This window comes from Mercenaria mercenaria, chromosome 6 (genome assembly GCF_021730395.1).
Source record: "Mercenaria mercenaria strain notata chromosome 6, MADL_Memer_1, whole genome shotgun sequence".
Taxonomy (NCBI): Eukaryota; Metazoa; Mollusca; class Bivalvia; order Venerida; family Veneridae; genus Mercenaria; species Mercenaria mercenaria.
The window spans coordinates 45,276,006-45,297,325 of record NC_069366.1 but is presented as its reverse complement, the minus strand read 5'-3'; the positions used below and the strand labels follow the sequence as shown (position 1 = coordinate 45,297,325).

General features: G+C 35.2%; 1 protein-coding gene across 1 annotated transcript in view; it reads left to right on the top strand.

Annotated features, from left to right (window-relative positions):
* LOC123550519 (uncharacterized) overlaps positions 1 to 21,320 on the top strand; it is a 24,943-nt gene extending 3,623 nt beyond the window's left edge. Inside the window, exons 3-5 of the mRNA XM_053545714.1 lie at positions 1,963 to 3,150; positions 10,031 to 10,170; positions 12,050 to 21,320. Coding sequence (XP_053401689.1) covers positions 1,963 to 3,150; positions 10,031 to 10,170; positions 12,050 to 12,510 — 1,789 coding nt within the window. The 3' untranslated portion in view covers positions 12,511 to 21,320. The remainder of the gene's footprint in view (positions 1 to 1,962; positions 3,151 to 10,030; positions 10,171 to 12,049) is intronic.

Below are 21,320 nucleotides of genomic sequence, written 5' to 3'. Positions count from 1 at the left end.
CCTTACATGATGCAGTTTTATGACTTATATTCAAGGTCAATGGTCAAGATCAGGTGAGCAGCATGGGGCCATCATGGCCTGCTTGTTTTTGGTTTGGTTTTACTGTTGAAAATTGAAATTTATTCATTGTTAGCAGGTTGATTTAATGTTGTTTTATTTGTTATCAAATTAAAAAATAAGTTTTGGCCTTTCAGCTTTTACAGTGTTTTTTCCACTGATTTGGGAATTACAATTGGGAGAAATGCGTTGTAAAACACTTAAATTGAGAATTGTTAAAGCAAATTGTCTTGTGTTTCAAGGTTTCATAGGTACAGTCTTGTTTGAAAAAGTTAAAAAAAAAAAAAAAAAAGTAAGACAAATTTAACTTTGGGAGTTTTAACATTGAAATTGGGATTTCAAAAAACATACTATTTGCCATTGGGATTGGGGCCGAATTCTTGCAAATTCTGTAACTCTTTTTGTTTGTCTTCTTTAATTGATACGATTAATGACTTGTCTCGTATCATGATATTTTGACCAAATTTCTAGTTTTTAGCTCACCTGTCACATCGTGCGTGCGTCCGTGCGTACACTTTTGCTTGTGACCACTCTAGAGGTCACATTTTTCATTGGATCTTTATTAAAGTTGGTCAGAATGTTCATCTTGGTGATATCTTGTTCAAGTTCGAAACTGGGTCATGTGCGGTCCAAAACTAGGTCAGTAGGTCTAAAAATAGATAATCCTTGTGACCTCCCTAGAGGCCACATTTTTCAGTGGATCTTCATGAAAAATGGTCAGAATGTTCACCTTGATGATATCTAGGTCAGGTTTGAAACTGGGTCATGTGCGGTCCAAAACTAGGTCAGTAGATCTAAAAATAGAAAATCGTAAACTTTTGCTTGTGACCACTCTAGAGGTCACATTTTTCATGGGATCTTTATGAAAGTTGGTCAGAATGTTCATCTTGATGATATCTAGGTCAGGTTTGAAACTGGGTCACTTGCAGTCCAAAACTAGGTCAGTAAGTCTAAAAATAGAAAATCCTTTTGACCTCCCTAGAGGCCATATTTTTCAATGGATCTTCATGAAAATTGAGTGTTCACCTTAATGATATCTGGGTCAAGTTTGAAACTGGGTTGCGTGCGGTCAAAAACTAGGTCAGTAAGTCTAAAGAAAGAAAATCATAAACTTTTGCTTGTGACCACTCTAGAGGTCACATTTTTCATGGGATCTTTATGAAAGTTGGTCAGAATGTTCATCTTGATGATATCTAGGTCAAGTTCGAAACTGGGTTATGTGCGGTCCAAAACTAGGTCAGTAGGTCTAAAAATAGGAAATCCTTGTGACCTCCCTAGAGGCCATATTTTTCAATGGATCTTCATGAAAATTGGTTAGAATGTTCACTTTGATGATATCTAGTTCAGGTTCGAAACTGGGTCAAGTGCCATCAAAAACTAGGTCAGTAGGTCAAATAATAGAAAAACCTTGTGACCTCTCTAGAGGCGATATTTTTCGTGGGATCTGTATGAAAGTTGGTCTGAATATTCATCTTGAAGATATCTAGGTCAGGTTCAAAACTGGGTCAACTGCGGTCAAAAACTAGGTCAGTAGGTCTACGTCGTCCGTGCGTAAACTTTTGCTTGTGACCACTCTAGTTTAAGATCCAGCCTAGAAATTTGGATGACATGTACAGTTTTGCACACCAATCTTTAAACTGTCTTTCAGTGACCATAAATGTGACCTACTGATCTGCTTTCTAATATTTTAGCATCAGTTTGCCATTTGAAACATGTGGTTCAGTATACTCAAGTGAGCGATTCAGGGTCATCATGACCCTCTTGTTCCTTTAGAATTTAGGAATTAACCAATTTTTATTAGCATTTCACATAAAAAATGCTTAAAATTTTCTTGGTATACTTCTGCTGATAGATATTTATGTAAAGTTTGTAGTCTTACGATAATGTGATACATTGTACCTGTAGGTGTGAGATATGCGGTAAACGTTTTACTCAAACTGGTCACCTGGCTAGTCATATGAGGATCCATAATGGCGAAAAACCGTTTGATTGCAAGCTCTGCGGAAAATGGTTCACAGAGAAATCCAGCGTTAAACGCCATCTTCGTAAGATGCATTTCAACCAGTACAACAAGAAATGTAGTGTGTGCGGTATCATCTCCAAAACACGTGAAGAACATCGTGATCATCTTGTCACTCACAAACTCAAAGTTTATACTTGCCAAGTCTGTGCTAAGGACTTTATTGACTCTCGTGCGCTTAAAGTGCACGTGTTTAATGCACATTCCCAGATTACTCAGTCGTTAAATCTCAAAGAGTACCGTTGTCAGGAGTGTGATAAACAGTTTTTCTCGACTAAAGGACTGAAAAATCATCTGAAAACCCACAAAATTGATGTACAGATGTATAACTGTGAAATTTGTAACAAATTATTTTTCAATGAAGAGTATATGAAGAGTCATATGAAAACTCATTCAACGAACAAGGAACGATACTGTGAGATATGTCATAAGCACTTTAATAGTGCTGCCTATTCGGCCTTCCATAGAAAACAACACATTCTTGAAAAGCTTAATGAAGTTATGGCTGCAAAAGAGACACAAGAAAAGGAATCTACCCTTCAAATAAATGCTGAATTAAAAGAAAATGACAAAATGTCCGATTTAGTGAACAAAACTTACGTGAAAACAGAAAAGGTTGATGTTAATAATGAAGTAGAAAGTGGTCTAGTCAGTGGTACCAATAATGCACCTGAAATTGATTCCAAAACAGTAAATAAAATGGACAGCAATAATTCTGAAACAAAAGACCTTGACAATAATGTAATGGACTTAAAGGATATACAGGCCGCATTTAATGAACATCTTATCCGACTTCAGCATTTCAAATTCTATTCGTGCTTCTATTTCTTCAAAGCTAAAGATGCTAGGATTGAAGATACAGAAGCTGGGGATCAGAGTATAATTTTCACATCGGAAAATAGGAACAATGCTTGGGTTCAGATGGAGAATGGGGATAAGAAAGCGAGATGTTTCTCCATGTACCGCTGTAATGAATGTAGAACTTTCAAGCTTAGAAAGCGAGAGATTATCCGCCATTATGATTCCATGCATGGAGGACGTCTGAATATCCACTGTTCAACTTGTTCTGCAGTGTAAGTATACAGAGTCAGTTAATATTTTTAACTCGACTATTGGAAGAATAGTCTAGCTGTTTTACTCACCCCGGCTTCGGCGTTGGCGTCACACCTTGGAAGTTTTGCATGCAAGTACATACAGCTATCATTTAAAGGCATATAGCTTTAAAACTTATTTTTTTCTTTTTCTAGGTCAATTACCAACCTCACTGGGTCAAGTTTCATAACTGACATTTGTATCATAGCTCGGTGTTTTTTCTTAACAAATTTGGTGCAGATAATTCATATACACTGAGTACAGGGTGTGGTAACTAAAAGTGTGCAGGTATTTAATACCCGCACGCTAGTTACCGCACTGGTAGATAGTGAAGTATGTCAGCATGTCTGGAACAGTAGACAGCAAGGAGTATTTTATTGATTTTCTGCTCTCACATTGGTTTATTTTACCTGGGTTTTACACATTTGTAAAGCAAGGATTTTAAGTACTCACTGAACTGCTGTATATGGCAATGTAGACCGCCTACAACTACCATATATTGATGGCTATGATACAAAAGAGAAAGAACATTAAAACTCTCGGGTAAACGATTTATACTCGGGGGCTACGCCCCCTCGTACAAATCGTTTACCCTCGAGTTTCAATGCTCTTTCTATTACTTGTATCATAGCTCAGTGTTTTTTCTTAACAAATTTGGTGCAGGTAATTCGTATACTCTTGAGTACAGGGTGCGGTAACTACAAGTGTGCAGGTATTTAATACCCGCACGCTAGTTATCGCACTGTTGGATAGGAAAGTATGCCAGCGTGTCTGGAACAGTAGACAGCGAGGTGTATTTTATTGATTTTCTGCTCTAGCATTGGCTTATTTTACCTGGGCTTTACACATTTGTAAAGCAAGGATTTTAAGTACTCACTGAACTGCTGTATATGGCAGTGTGGAACGCCTTCAACTACCATATATGGATGGCTATGATACAAAACAGAAAGAACATTAAAACTCTCGGGTAAACGATTTATACTCGGGGGCTACGCCCACTCGTACAAATCGTTTACCCTCAAGTTTCAATGCTCTTTCTATTACTTGTATCATAGCTCAGTGTTTTTTCTTAACAAATTTGGTGCAGGTAATTCCTTTACTCTGAGTATAGAGTTCGGTAACTAAAAGTGTGCAGGTATTTAATACCCGCACGCTAGTTACCGCACTGTTGGATAGGAAAGTATGCCAGCGTGTCTGGAATAGTAGACAGCGAGGTGTATTTTATTGATTTTCTGCTCTAGCATTGGTTTATTTTACCTGGGCTTTACACATTTGTAAAGCAAGGATTTTAAGTACTCACTGAACTGCTGTATATGGCAGTGTGGAACGCCTACAACTACCTTATATGGATGGCTATGATACAAAACAGAAAGAACATTAAAACTCTCGGGTAAACAATTTATACTCGGGGGCTATGCCCCCTCGTACAAATCGTTTACCCTCAAGTTTCAATGCTCTTTCTATTACGTATTTTGGGCAAATTATGGCCCCTTTTGGACTTAGAAAATCCAGGTTAAAGTTTTACATGCAAGTTACTATCTCAGAAACTAATGCAGATATTGAATTGAAACTTCACATGTGTCTTCAGGGTTATAAAACTAGTTGATTGCATCAAGTCCCATAACTCTAACCAGCATTTTGGCCAAATTATGCCTCCTTTTGGACTTAGAAAATCCTGGTTAAGTTTTGCGTGCAAGTACATACAGCTATTACTAAAAGGCATATAGATTTGAAACTTATTTTTTCTTTTTCTAGGTCAATTACCAACCTCACTGGGTAAAGTCCCATAACTCTGACATGTATTTTGGGCAAATTATGCCCCCTTTGGACTTAGAAAATCCTGGTTAAAGTTTTACATGCAAGTTACTATCTCAAAAACTAATGCAGATATTGAATTGAAACTTCACATGTGTCTTCAGGGTTATAAAACTAGTTGATTGCATCAAGTCCCATAACTCTAACCAGCATTTTGGCCAAATTATGCCCCCTTTTGGACTTAGAAAATCCTGGTTAAGTTTTGTGTGAAAGTACATACAGCTATTACTAAAAGGCATATCGATTTGAAACTTTTTTTTTCTTTCTAGGTCAATTACCAACCTCACTGGGTAAAGTCCCATAACTCTGACGTGTATTTTGGGCAAATTATGCCCCCTTTTGGATTTAAATGAGATGTGGAACCAAAATTTGTAGTCCTGTTTGGCGCCATGTAACCTATACCTTGTTGGTGCGCCGTAAAACCCAAATAAATAAATAAATACAAAATCCTGGTTAAAGTTTTACAAGCAAGTTACTGTCCCAAAACTAATGCAGATATTGAAATTAAACTAGCTGATAGCATCAAGTCCCATAACTCTGACATGCATTTTGGTCAAATTATGTCCCCTTTTGAACATAAAACTTCTGGTTAAAGTTTTGTATGCAAGTCGCCAAAACTAATGCAGATACTGGATTGAAAGATATTTTAACATTTAGGGTAACATTTTCCTGCTTCTGGGACAATTATTTGGATAGTCGAGCATTGGCTGCCCCATGTGGTTCTGGGACGATCTGTGTATGAAAAGAATTTGAACCACTGCCTTACCCTTGCATGATAGTAAGAGGTGACTAATAGGGTCTTAACACTTGGTTTTGCTGTAACTCTGTGATTCCAGCAGGTATGCAAATTTTGATTCCATACCTCATGTTTTTATTTCGATGTAAATGAGATGTGAAACCAAAATTTGTAGTCCTGTTTGTTTAGTCTCTCTTGAGAAGGAACACTTAGGGCCGGTAAGTCACACTTGACTGAGCAACTACTATGCAACTGACCTCATAAGCTTTTGTTATTACAAGCTGGCCAATCAACCTCCGTGACCTTAGAAATAACCTCTAACGTTAAACTTATTATTTCCTAATTGTGGTGACTCTGACTGAACGCGCTCCGCGGATAACATAGGATGATTGATTGATTCTTTTATTTCCTCCATTCTTGAAGAGCATAACATATGTACAGACAGATAGACATATATCAGCAAATTTACATGTAAACAACAAAATAAATATTATCGTTACCTTCGAATGCATGGTCAATATGTTAAAACAAACCCCATTGCGACCCTCTAATTATGCGCAACAAATTCACGCAACATGTGGAAATTTGGATTGACCGGGTCAAATGTGTATAGCCAGTGTATTCTCTATTGTATTTACTCCACTGAAAGTGGTAACTTATTTACTTTGTTGTTGGATTCGCAATTTATGTTAGCGTAAATACTTACTTGACTTTTTAGGCAGTATAAAACAACATAGTTCTTTTTCAAAATTTTAGTTTTAGTTAGTTGGTACAGAAATAAACGCACTCTTGGTGCAAAAGTAACGCCCCCAGGGATGCTTAAAAATAAGTAAAGTTTCTTGTTGACGAAAGTCCCCACCTGGAATGGATGGAACAGCTTATTTCCAGCCAAGCTCACGACGGGCTTCATTTACCTCCCCAACATCTAGTCTAGACTGATACTGTTGGAAACAGTACCAAATTAAAGTAAGTCACCCAGCACTGAACACTAGTCGGGATATCAGCCGCAACCGTGAATCGATCCGGGTCCGGTAATCGAACGCGGATCGCTGGCATTGTAGTCCAAACTGTTAACCACTGCGCCACTGACTCCCTGATTAAACGGGAGGATAAGGAATGTCAACAAGGTGGAATGGTCTTGTCCTTGTGTCCGATCCTAGGGTTACGCACACTGATGACCAATACTTTAAACAGACTTTGCAACCAAAATTTTACAAGATGATCATTATATATTTATATAAATGTGCCCTAGAAGGAACTTTTGCTATGCTTTAACTTGTTATTACAATTTTATTGTTTGGTCAAGTTTTAGCTCACCTGAGCATAAAGTGCTCCGAAGACTTCCTGTTTCTGTCATCATCAGTAATCAGCATTTTGTTTCAAATACGTTTAACAACTTCTTGCCCTGAACTTTCAATCCAGTTACAAAAACAAACTTCGCCACAGTGTTCCTTTGATGATCCCTGTTCTACATGTAGGTCACACAAGTCGTGCAGAATTTTGGTTGTCATCCAGACCAAAAGGAAAAATTCTTTTGAGAAACCACTGGTCTGATTTTGTAATAATTCACAGAAATATTCCTTGGGTGACATTACCATATTACTTCAGATCAATCTATTTGGTTAAAAAAATGCTGCCAGGCTGTATGGAAAACTTTGAAAATCTTTTCTGAAACTGCTAGCCCTATTTTAAAATACTTTTACAGAAGTGTTTCTCAAGTGACCATTTGCCCGTTTCCGTACTGGTATATTAATCATTCAACCCGCCCACTTAGCTTAATAGGGAGAGTGCCGATCTACGGATCGAGGGGTCATGAGTTCAGTCCTCAGGTGAGCCTTATGTTCTCCATGACTATTTGATAGAAGACTTTGTGTCTGAAATCATTTAACCTGCACCTCTGATTCAGGCGGGCAGGTTGGCAGTTACTTGCGAAGAACAGGATTGTACTGGTACAGAATCCAGGAACACTGGTTAGGTTAACTGCCTTCCATAAAATAACTGAAATACTGATGAAAAATGGTGTTAAACCCAAAACAATCAAACTAAAAAAAACATATAAATAAATCACAATGTTGCATTAAAGAGGAGGGCTGACAGGGCGCAGGGCTAGTTTTCCCTTTATGGCTATATGTAAAATCTTAGAAAATCTTCACCTCTGAAATCATTAGTTCAATTTCAAAATAATTTCACAGCAATGTTCCTTGAGTGGCCCTATACCAAATTCTTTAAGTCGTCTGTTTCGATAGAAGTCAATCATTTGATATTCTGGGGGGACAGAGGCTGGAATTTAATTTTTATGCCCCCGAAGGGAGGCATATAGTTTTTGAACCCGTCTGTCCGTCTGTCCGCAATTTTCGTGTCCGGTCCATATCTTTGTCATCCATGAATGGATTTTCAAATAACTTGGCATGAATGTGTACCACAGTCAGACGACGTGTCGCGCGCAAGACCCAGGTCCGTAGCTCAAAGGTCAAGGTCACACTTTGACGTTAAAGGTCATATTTCATGATAGTGTATTGATGGGCGTGTCCGGTCCATATCTTTGTCATTCATGCATGGATTTTAAAATTATTGGGCATGAATGTGTACCACAGTAAGATGACGTGTCGTGCGCAAGACCCAGGTCCGTAGCTCAAAAGTCAAGGTCACACTTAGACGTTAAAGGTCATATTTCATGATAGTGCAATGATGGGCATGTCCGGTCCATATCTTTGTCATTCATGCATGGATTTTAAAATAACTACGCATGAATGTGTGGCACAGTAAGATGACATGCCGCGCGCAAGACCCAGGTCCGTAGGTCAAAGGTCCTAAACTCTAACATCGGCCATAACTATTCATTCAAAGTGCCATCGGGGGCATGTGTCATCCTATGGAGACAGCTCTTGTTTAATAAAATAAATTCTAACTGGATTTGCTTGGAAAAAAAGTTCTAGCTTCAACACATTGAAAAGATAAATTCTGGCTCCCAAGTCAAAAGTTTAGTGACTTGGGTGCCAGAAAATGCCTTTTGCTTTTAATCCTAGTCAGATTAAAAAAAGAACATAAAAACATTTCCATCACTGTGAAAACCATTTTCAAAATAATTTCACTGAAATTTTCCTTTCATTAGCCTCTACAAAAACCATTCAAGACGGTTTGATAAAAATATATAGTCTGTAAGTAGAATAGTGTTTAGAGCCAAACATTTGTTATTTGCATCAGTAAAATACATGACTGTTAGCTGGATCCAAGATTTGGACCCACGTGATTCGAAGGGATGATCATGTTGTCATGCTTGTTATTAGAGCTGAGAGATTTATGATAGTCTAATTTGGTCTGCCTTGTTTTTACTATATTCCTTGGGTGACCCTCTACCGAACTCCTTCAAGCCATGTTGATTTTTATTTTTTTTGTAAATACTTGTCTGCCTGGGTCTGGGCTGGGCTAGTTTTCTCTATATGGAAAACTATAAAAATCATTTCCTGAGACTGCAGGCCCAAATTCAAAAATAATTTAAAAGATAATTTTCCTTGCTTGACACTGTATCAAGACTGTTTAAGACTGCTTTGGAACTCAGGTGAGCCATGTAGGGTCATCATGGACCTTTCCTTATATTAGGTCTGATCATTCAGTGATTATTCTTGAATAATACCATTATATGCCTTTCCCTTTACACCACATATCATTAAGCCTACATAGAAAGATGACATGTTCTGATAAACATTAAAATCTGCTCAGCTGAGTTCAAGATTTTTGCCTGTATGCAGCAAAATGTTACCATAAACTGTCAAGTTTTTCAACCAGCTGTTGGTTTGAAACAATGCTTCAGATTCAGTTCAATAAAAAATACATGTATGTAGTTGTTATAATGGTACGATCACATGCTTTAATCTTGCACTGCTGAAGTAAGGTTATCATTAGCTTTCCTTGTCCAATGATAGCAAGCTGTGGTTCAGGCTTCTGTGGTATTCGATCAATGATTAATATTTTTGTTCAAGTTGAGCCATCTTGCTGACGTTGTCATTTTATAGTCAAATATTTTAACTTAAGGTGATTTTTACTAAAATGTACTGTATGCAGCTTTTTCAATCTTCTGTCTTGATTCCATACCTCGTATTTTTATTCCGATTTAAAATGAGATGTGAAACCAAAATTTTCGTCCTTGTATGATGCCATATAACCTGTACTGTGTTGGTGTGCCGTAAAATCCAAATCAACATCATTTTTCCTGTATTGTACAAATGTATGTAAACTACTAATTCAGGAAACCGGTATAATCATCTTAAAATATTGGCCAATTAATGTAATGTACTGTTTTAATTTTTCAGATTTCCTTCTAAAGTGTTGCTTCGTATCCATGAGAAGCGGGTCCACAACTTCCAGCCAAATCAAACCCTAAAATGTCAGCTGTGCCATAAAACTTTTGGTAACCTTGCAGCTTTGAGAAAACATGAGCGGCGACATACAGGTAACCTTGACAGTTATATTGACTCTCGAGAACTAAAATCAGTGGTCGCTGATCAGGAAGTTGAAGGCATTTCCCACTTTAAATTAATACATTTTACCAGGAATTTTTGAGAGAAAGCATTGTGATTAAGTTGGAAACAAACTGCTTTATTCCAAAGTTTGAAATTTCAGCAGCGCTTGGCCACTTTCAAGTTAACATTTTACATGTAAGCAGATTTTTCAAAAACCACAAATTCAGATGCTTTCAAACTTCACACATATCTTTGGCTTCATGGGGTGACCTCCCAGGACAAGATGTATAACTCTAGCTTTTATTTTGTCAAAATTATGCCCCATTTTAAGTTGGACTTTCAGGTTAAAGTTTTGCATGTAAGCAGGTTTCTGAAAAACTACCAGGCCAAATACTTTCTAACTTAACACGGACTTAGTGTCATGAGATAACCTAATAAGCAAACCTGGCAAGTTACATAACTGTAGCTTTCATTTTTGTAAATTACCGGTAGGCCCCATTTTTAGCTTAGAAAATTTTGTTAGAGCTTTTGTATGTAAGCTAGTAGTGGAAGATCTTCAAACAGTCGAGCGCCCTGTCATTAGACAGCTCTTGTTTATTGTGTAACATGTTTGGTTTGCTTCATTATTATATTATTTCTATAGTGTAAACTAATTAATATTTGTTATTTATTACATCTAGTAAAAAAAAAAAAAAAAATACCTATCGCATTACATCTAGTAAGCGAAAATTAAATGTTTTTCTGCGCCATGAGAAAACCAACATAATCGCTTTGCGACCAGCATGGATCCAGACCAGCATGCGCATCCGCGCAGTCTGGTCAGGATCCATGTTGTTCCCTTTCAAAGCCTATTGCAATTAGAGAAACCATTAGCAAACAGCATGGATCCTGGCCAGACTGCGCGGATGCTCAGGCTGGTCTGGATCCATGCTGGTCACAAAGCCACTATGTTGGTTTTATCATGGCGTGGCTCAAATTGTAATTTTGACAAGGGCAATTAGGTAGCATCTGGTGTAAGGTAATTAATTAGGGAATATAAATCTCTCATTATTGAGACTGTCTATTTAATAATACCAGTAATGCCATTTTAGGAATGTATTGAAAGAAAAAACAAAGTTAAAGAGGAGTTTGGCATTTCTCAGAACCTTTATACCAGAATGTCTTTCCGTTTGCCAGAGTCTGGCATTTGTCTTATGTCGTAAAAGTCTTAACTTATCTTAATTTGGAAATAACAAATTTATGCATTCTTCTTATTTAACATGATTTAAAGATATACTAGACTTAAGTTTCATGTATGAGAATATGAAAAATTACTACAATATGGTTTATGTAAAACATAACATTAACAAGTTTTTGTATATCAACAGTACTCTTCACTAGGTCTTAAATAGCACAAACAGCTACAGTTCTGCCACTAAAAAACTGGAAGTTTTTTAACAATTGACTATAACTGCATGACATTTAATTATGAATGTAGCCTTACATGCTCAGTTAATTTATATATTTAGTAAACTAAAGGGAAATACATTTGATGAGAATTTTTTTTCTTTTTAAAGTTAATATCTGAAGGAAAATATTTTAGTGAAAGATGAGCATTGGGTATTCTTTAATACTCCTGGATTTTTATCATTGTATATGTGATGCTTAAGTTACATGAAATCTTAGATTTGAAGCCTTTAATGTGTCAGATTTGAATGATAAGTAGTTGTACTTGAGTCATAAATCAGGTTCTTTGAAAAAAATACAGAAAGATTCCCAGGCTGTGAATTTTCAAATGTAAGTATTTAGTAAAAAAAAAAAAAATCTAAGATTGAAGTCTTAAACTGTTTTATATAGACAATATAATGGAGACAAATTTATATTTTCCAGGGAACCTTCCCTACGAGTGTGCTACATGTGGGAAAAAGTTCTTGAATCGATACAGCCTAGTTTTCCATATGGAGTCACATTCCTCTAAACGTCTCGAGTGTAGGAAATGTGGTACTAAGTTTGTTCACCAGAAGTCATACGATCAGCATCAGAGAGCAATGTGCATGGGTCATCGTAAAAGAATCGCGGCACGGAAGTTGCAACTTCCAGCTATGAACCCGAAACCTCTGGCAAGGAAGTCTTTTGTCTGTAAATACTGCTCTAGGGAATATAATTTCACTAGAACAATTGAGATTCACATTCAACAAAACCACCCCGAATATGAAGGGGCGATAAGCAATGCATATACTGTCCAAGAGATAGATGAAGTAAACCAAAATGGTGAAAACTCTGTACCAGATATAGCAATAAATGTGCAAAAAAAAATCGGCAGGAGGTGGAATAGAAGCAGATATAGATAAAGCGGATGGTAATGAAATGAGTGATATTGATATTAAAACTACCTCGGTAAAACTAGAACAAGATTCTAATGATGATTCAAATGGTTTGGTATCCTCGATTAAGTGTGAGAACGGGGAGGCAGATATTTCCAGCAATAAAGGTATAAAGCAATTAGATGCAGACAATTACACCAATTACCTTGTCAGAAATTTTCTCTTAACTGACTCTGTTGAAAACACTCCAAGTGGATTCATAAAGATGGAAGTTGATGAACACTGAACGATTCGTAATACTGCGAGGGTCTCCGTCAGTTGTTGATTTTGGGTTGAGCTAGGGATATATGCTGCTTTTCAATCAATCACTGTAAATACTCCGTCATAAGTCTCTTTTTTTTATTCAAAAAGAAAGGACTTAATCTTAAAGACTTAAGAATATGTTTGGGCCTAGCAGGATTGAGTTGCTCTCAACTTTATAAGCTGGCAACTGAGTAAATATAAAAACCATGTTTGACTACTAGAAAGGTAACAGTTTATTGTTTAGCAACGGGTTGAATAGTGTACCAATTGGAATTTTTTAGCAATTACATGAAAACACAGATTCTGAACAAAGTTGTCCGCTAGGCAGTTTTTAATGACTCATTCCTGATATTGTGATGGGTGTATTTCCAATGTTCATGATAATCATAGCAAACTTACTGGTACAGGTCAAGCTGTTATTTATAACAGTACCTGGACTTTTATTTATTTCAACTAAAGCTTTGTACTGATACATGTACATGTATACAAAATACCTAATCAAAAGTGTGCTAAAATGAGAAAGAAACAACTGTCTTGTACCTCAAAAGTGTTTTTTTTTCTTCACTAAAATCCAAAAGAAAGTTTTACAGAAAAAAATAATCAGAAATTCTCAGGGCAAAATTGGACATATTTTAGCACGTTTAGAATTATGCAAAATTTCCAAAACAACCACAGTTTCAAGATTAGAACGATTCTTATTCACTGATGGTCTCTCTAGATGGGCTGCGTTCTGTTGAACGTCAGCAGACCTGGTTTATGAGAATCCCTTGAAACATCAGACACACTTTTGTTTATTTTATGATTACACTTAATGCAACTTTTCACTCTCGGAGGATAATTGTTTAAAGTTTGTTTTTTGTTGTTTTTTTTTTTCACAATTTTTAACCAATGAAATCCTATACCTATTTGATTTTAATCAGGTTTTGTGTCAAGATTTTTATAGGATATATTTAGATATTTTCTCATTTTATTTACACCAACAAGAATAAAAACAAAAGGGAATTATCTCATTGTGTGACTTTAAAAGTTAGATTTTCGAACCTTTGAATGAGATATTTATTATAAGATATCCGAGATGTTTATCAGTTGCTTTGACTGAATATTGTTTATTTGTTGAATATACGTATAAGTTATTCTGAAAGCCTGTAAAAAGCTTTGAATATAAAACAGAGTATATAATGGGGTGTACAAAGATTTATTTTTGTCGTTGTAGAAATGATATGTTTCCAGGAGGATTATTTTATTCATTGTTAATGTACTATGTTTATTGTAAGTAGATGTTGTTAGATCTGGTTCTAATATTATCAGATTGAGTTTGGAGACCAGTCCGAGAATGCAACATTTTCATTGGTCAATTTCAAATTTTTGCTAATAAATAACCAATCAGATGTTAGTAGACTGACTCCCTAACCCAGATTATTAACCTTGGGGCCCATTATGCAGTGACTTTACAGTGGTCAGTAACTCAACTGAAAGAGAAAATACCAAAAAAATAGCCATTTTTGATATGGAATACTATAGAAGAGTGAGGCAAAAGCTAAATTAGTACTTCCCTTTATTCAGTATTGTTTGAATAATGTCCGAATATAATGTAATAAAAGTCTGTATCAGAGAATTTATATTTCTAGTGGGTGATGATATGCTTTTATAAGGTCTCTGTTGACCAAGTGCATTGACTGTATGTTACCGTATTTATTCTTCTGTAAGATGAAGTTTTTTTCCCTCTTATAAATCAGAACTGATGTGTTACCTCATCTAATAAGTGAGCCAATATCATTGAACTAATGAATTTGTAAGGGTCTGCAAAATACTGCCAATTTTGGACGTCTTTAAGGAGTTTGTCTTATAGACGGATCGTCTTATAGATGGGTAAATATGCTATAAGTTTAAAGTTACAATTTACAACATTTTCCATGCCAAAGTAAGGATTTTTAAAATATTTGAATTTTTGTTGTTGTCTTAAACGGAAGATATAAGATTAATTTGATGTACATGTATTATATACATGTACTCAACTTTGAATTTTTGTCCATTTATATATAGGTTGTAAGCTGTTGTTACTAGTTACTGTATAAATATGGGCACATGTATATTGATCATATTGTTTCTTGAAAAAGAAGGGAAAGTCTTTGTTTTGTTTAATGTTGTATGTATATACAGAGTTATCATGTAAATTTTTATGGCTTTAAAACTTTATACAGAGAAATGGTTTTATATATATGTGTGTATTATTGTCATAAATTTGATTATATGATGTTAAACTTATACTATTCAATTATTGTGTTACTATGTTCAATTATTTTGTGAAAATTAAGTTGTTGTGTTTATCCTCTGGAAAAAATTTGAACATCTTTGAACTTGTAAAAAAATGATAAAGAGAGATATATATTATGTGTTTCAGATGCATTATTGAAAAACTTGGCTTAGTTGTTACTTGCAGAGTAGAGGTTTTGTTTCAAGTGTATAAAAGTTCTGTATTTTTCCCTGATCATGTTTTTTTTTTCTTTGGTGCATATCTTTAATTTATTCTTGTTTGGGCACAATATCAATAACACATGGTTTGAATGTCACAAAATAACATATTATTAAAAAAAAAACTTTTGGGTCACACAGACAAGTGGCTGGGCATTCTTTTGTGTAGGGAAAAGGGGAAAACAGTATTTCAGTCTAATAAAGAAAGACTTGAAGTTTCTTTACTGCCTTTGAAATATACCTTTACCCTGTTAAATGTCTAAAATCGATTGGTCCATCATTAAATTTGGGCAGTACAATTTATTATTCGAAGGGGTGTTAACTGAAAATTTACTGACTGAATAGCAAACTGTGCAGACCATGATCAACCTGCACTGGTCACAAAGGCAGAATCAATTGCCGCTAGCAGGCTAAAGATTGTGTGGCCACAAAATTTCACTGTTTGTACTAAAATGGCTATTTCTTGTGGATATGATTTTGTGGATTTGAAATTTTGAATATGAAATGACTGGGAATTTTACTCATTGGTGGGACCTTATTTTGTGGATTCATCCAACCATGAAATCCACAGAAATTTGTGCCCCAAAAATGTGAATGATATCACAGTCTTTCAAACATTTTTTTAGCTCACCTGAGCCAAAGGCTCATGGTGAGCTTTTGTGACCAGTCAATGTCCGTCGTGTGCCCGTCAACATTTTCTAAAAAATCTTCTTCTTGAAAACCACAAGGCAGAATTACACCAAACTTCACAGGAATGATCCTTGGGTGGTCTCCTTTCAATTTTTCATTCCATGCAGAACTCTGGTTGCCATGGCAACCGAAAGGAAAAACTTTAAAAATCTTCTTGTCCAAAACTGCAAGGCATAGAGCCTTGATATTTGGCATGTGACTTCATCTAATGGCGCTCTATGAAGATCGTTCAAATTGTGCCCCTGGGATGAAAAGAGGCCCTGTCATGGGGGTCCCAAGTTTTACATAGACTTATATAGGAAAAAAATTTAAAAATCTTGTCTGAAACTACAAGACCTAGGCCTTTGATATTTTGTATGTAGCATTGCCTTGTGTTCCTCTATGAAGGTTGTTCAAATTGTGCCCCTGGGGTGAAAAGAGGCCCCGCCCCGGGGTTCCCAAGTTTTACATAGACTTATATAGGAGAAAACTTTAAAAATCTTCTTGTCTGAAACTGCAAGGCCTAGGCTTTTGATATTTGGTGTGTTGCATTGCCTTGTGGTCCTCAACCAAAACTGTTCAAATTATTACCCTGGGGTTAAAAGAGGCCCTGCCCGGGGGCGGGGAGTGGTCCCAAGTTTAACATAGACTTATATAGGGAAAAAAATAAAAATCTTCTTGTCTGAAAGTTAAAGGCCTAGGCCTTTGATATTTGGTATGTAGCATTGCCTATTGGACCTCTAACAGGATTGTTCAAATTATGCCCCTGGGTTGAAAAGAGACCCCACCTGGGGTCACTTGTTATATGAGTTATATAGGAAAAAATACTTAAAAATTTTCAGATCATATTTCCTAGACTGTTTAATTATATTTACCTGATGTACCCAAGTGATTACGGGTCACCTTACTTTGGCCTTGACCTACTGACCTACTTTCTTGTTTTTTAAGGTACAGCCTTGAAATTTGGATGACATGTACAGTTTTGCATACCAGTCTTAAAACTGACTTTCATTGACCATGAATGTGACCTACTGACCTACTTCCTAATATTTTAGCATCTGTTTGCCATTTGAAACATGTGGCTCATATTACTCAGGTGAGCGATTCAGGGTCATGATGACCCTCTTGTTTTTATTTTGGGTTAGTTTGTTTTATTTGGTTATCCCAGAAACTTGCATCTTTTTGGATCTACTTTCAAGTTCCAACAGTGTCTTCTATATATAAGTAAGTTTTGCACTCTTATACCTTATAACACTTGTGGATACATTGTACCAGTGTCCTTGGTTAGGGGCAATATGCTTTCATTCTATTCTACACTGAATTTAGTCTTGCCAATAATGCTTTTGAATTTAACAGTTTCTATTGCAAAAAAGTAGAAAAGTAGCATAAGTTCAGAGTATCACCATAAATTAACCACAAGTTATTCTACAATAGAATAGTTATATGATGGATGAAAAATATCGCTTCTGTTACACTGAGCAAAGTATGTATTTAACTTGGATATAAGTCAACAATTTTTTTTACGTAAAGAGTGCATTTATTGTTATGTATTCATAATGTATTAAAATAAACCTTAGTGATTGTCAGTAGCTAGTTACAGTCTAGACAAAGGGGGGCCCTTCACAATAATCAGTTTTCTATTGAAAAAAATGGCACAACTGTAGTGATATTTTATGGTAAGGTTTTAATAAAGGCTGTGAACAGAATAGTCATTAGTGTAAGTAGGATTTTGTTAGGATTTTGCTAACAAGCAAAGAAATTGAGTTATAGAAGTAAATCGAATTAGCTGTGTAACCAATTAGAGAATTTTTTCTTGAAAAATATAGATATGTAAGATCAGGTGGAAATGAGATTCATTAATTGGTTTAGGGGAATGATCATCTGTGTAAGCAATTGGATGCTATTGTATTAAAATAAGTTTTAATGGCCGTTCAGCTCAAATTAATAGTCAGTTATTCTCAGTTTGTTTGTCAAGCCCCTGGTTTAAAGCATGATGAAAATCACCTACTTTAATAACCTCTTTTGAACTCCTACCATAGAAAACCACATCCTATGTTGCTAGGTAGTACTCTCTAGATTTATGGTTGGAGCTGAAGTGTATGTGGTGGGAGTTTCATTTGTAAGACAATAATGAAGGAAAGTGATGGCAATCTGAGCAGTGATTTTTCCTTTAAAAAACATCTTTTGATGCATCTGTTGGGTAAAGAGGATGAAATTGTTTCCGTGTGGATTTGATTTGATGTAAAGTAATATTACAAAATGCTTTCTTTGATATTATCATTTGATAGATTAGATCATACGGAAATATGTAAATTGATGGTAAAAAAAAATATATCCAGATAACCTATCATTATTGTCGATGAACTTAAGCAGTTTAGTCTTTTAATAAGAAATTGTTATCAGAGTGTGAATAATACATGTATGGTCAACATTGAAACCTGAATATAGTGACCTTGAGGTCGGGGTGGGTCATCTAAGGCACAGAATATAAAATAAAGTTGAAGTAACTTGAAATTATATGCTGTTACTTAGAAACTACCTGTTCAAGAAGTTCCATTACCACAACTCACAGTGACACCTCGTCCTATTCGAAGAATAAGTAGAGCTATCCTACTTACCATGGTGTTGGTGTCGGCGTCACACCTTGGTTAAATTTTTTCGTACCTTTCCACATTTTGACAAAACCTTTTGATGTATGGCTTTGAAACTTTAAATGCTTGTATCTTGTATAGCATAACCATATCCAGTTTTAGGCAAGAGTACATAACTCCATCAAGCATTTTGTCTGAATTATAGCCCATTTTTAGAATACGAATCTTGGTCAAGTTTTTTGTACCAAGTCATATTTTGTGTAAAATGTTTGACATATGGCTTTGAAACTTTGACCACATATTTACCATCATAGTCTCCATATGTAGGCAAGACTACATAACTAGAACAAGGAATTTGGCTCAGTTATGGCCCTTTTTGACATCGAAATTTGTTATTCATAACAATAATTAACACATTGCCATATGCAAGACTTGTCCAGTTCCACAAATACAGATACATTGTCTTATCTATCTGAAAATCTCTGGTTATATTTTGACCCCATACTTACTTCAGTTCTTTGAATAGTCAAGCGTGCTGTCAACTGACAGCTATTGCTTTCTTATTTTGTCCTCAATTTTCTGAATGTAGGCGCAATACCAGCAAATTACATGTTTGTTTAAAGTCAGAATAGATTGTAAGAGACAAGGGGGTTGCAAGTAGATGAATACACATTCACTATTAAAGTGTATGGAAATAAATCGTTTATTATATGTAATATCTTCATTGATCAGAAATAAGGAAAATGTTTTTTTCATTTGTTCTACTTATTGTCGGGCTGTATTAATTTCCATTCTTTATGTTATGTTGTAAATTGACACCAAGGCAATATAGGTTTCACTTTTCTGGATTTTGTACACTTAGTATATTACTGTAGTATGTCTGAGGTTATTTTTCACTGTTTTTGAATGTCATGGGGTTTCATGAATTTTCTGACCTTATTTCTTGAATTACATTAGTTGTTATTATGGTTTTTTTTTATGATTTTTTTAAATGTTGGCAGATTACTGCAGATAAGGGAAATAATGGTTTTAAACTTGGTTAATGTAGCATAGAAATCTTTGTTGATGTAGCATAGACAATATTGTCATTACTGGATTTGAGATTTCAAAGAACTAGAAAGAAATCAATATTTAGGGGTGTTTTTTTTTTACATTTTATTGAAAAATAGTGAATTTCTGTAGTCAGTAATGCAAATAAAACATGATTGTAGTTCCTTAGAACATCTGCTTCCTGACCATTTGAATGAGTCATTTTTTGGACAAAATGCTATCATGGACTTACTTGAAAGGTTGGAAATATTTTATGGTGTTTTTGTCCTGTATTTGACTGTTTTCTTCATTTTTGTTTTTGTGTGAATCTGTTTTATAGTGTCACCTAGAATTTCACAATATTTATTCATTTAGTTATAATTAGTGTGGGGTTTTAAAACATTTATCTGAGGTTGGTACTTTTGACAGGGAGTTAACGTTTTAAAGTTCTATATTGCTTTTAATTTATGTTTAAAATACACAAAGCCCCTGCCAAAATAGAGAATATGCATAAATATGTCTTTTAGAAAAGCACTATTTTAATACTTCACATGAATTTATAGTCAGAGCCATAAAGGGAGGTGATTAAAAACAGTGAATTCAGTAGTTCTTTCCAAATATTTATATCATCTATGCCATTATGACCCTCTAAGTCACTATTATGTAGCAGCTATGTTTGACATATTGACAAGGATGAATTTTAATGAGGCAAATGACTGTAAATGACTTCAAAGTTTCCTTATTGCTTGTTTAAGATTCAACAAATGTTGGTTTATGAGGGTATTTAGACACTATAGATATTTTTCAGTGAGTATATCTGTAATGAATGTCAGAAATGATAAACTGTTTATGTTTTGTTCAAGCAGCAATACCAACTAGTCATTTGGACTTAAACAATGCAAATTATACAGATTAGTCATGTATCAATGAAAGTAGTCCATACTGGCTCCAGAAGGAGGATAAGTGATATGTTAAATACAATATTTTAGACAACCACTTCACCACACAGCAAGAGATTTTCTATTTTGAAACAGCCATTTTCTTCCAGTTTTTGAAGATAACTAAATTGCAGTTTTCTTATAGTATCATCTAGGACCATAAAACAATCTCAGTAAAGAAAAACTGTTCCTCACGCAAAAATCTTATGCACATTATCCAGATTGGCTAACAAGTCTTACTAAGTATTTTTATACACTTGCTTTGAAAAAATATGGAGTGGCATTGTCCGTTGCAATGACACAATGACTAAGTTCCAGTAGAGGAAGATCCCTATCGATTTTGGAATCAGTGACTCAAAGGTCAAGGCCACATGGACCTGACTCAGTTTCTGGTATTTTTCTTCCTTTCCAGACTCTTTAGTCAAAAAGTGTAAAGTATAATAGCTATTGCTTTCAAACCTTACACACTGACTAAGTACCTGTTGAGGAAGCCATCTTTCTACACCTCCAAGGTAATTGCTGATGCACTATTAATGCCTAGTACCTTTCTGCTTGTGAACAAGCATATTATGCCCATTTAAGCAGAGCACTTGTTCAGTGTTCAGTTTTTCACTTTGAAATCTTTTAATCAGGATATATTACTATTGTTTCTAGAATTGAAAGTTCCAGTTTCAAAATAAAATCATGTTGAAAGTCTTTATGAAAAATTGTTAATTGACTATGATAGCTGATAGATATATTACATTTATGAATTGTTAATTAATGTATATAGATTTGACTTGTTTAAATATTGTGCTTGTGTCTTAACACTATAAATTGGCATGCTTATCCACGA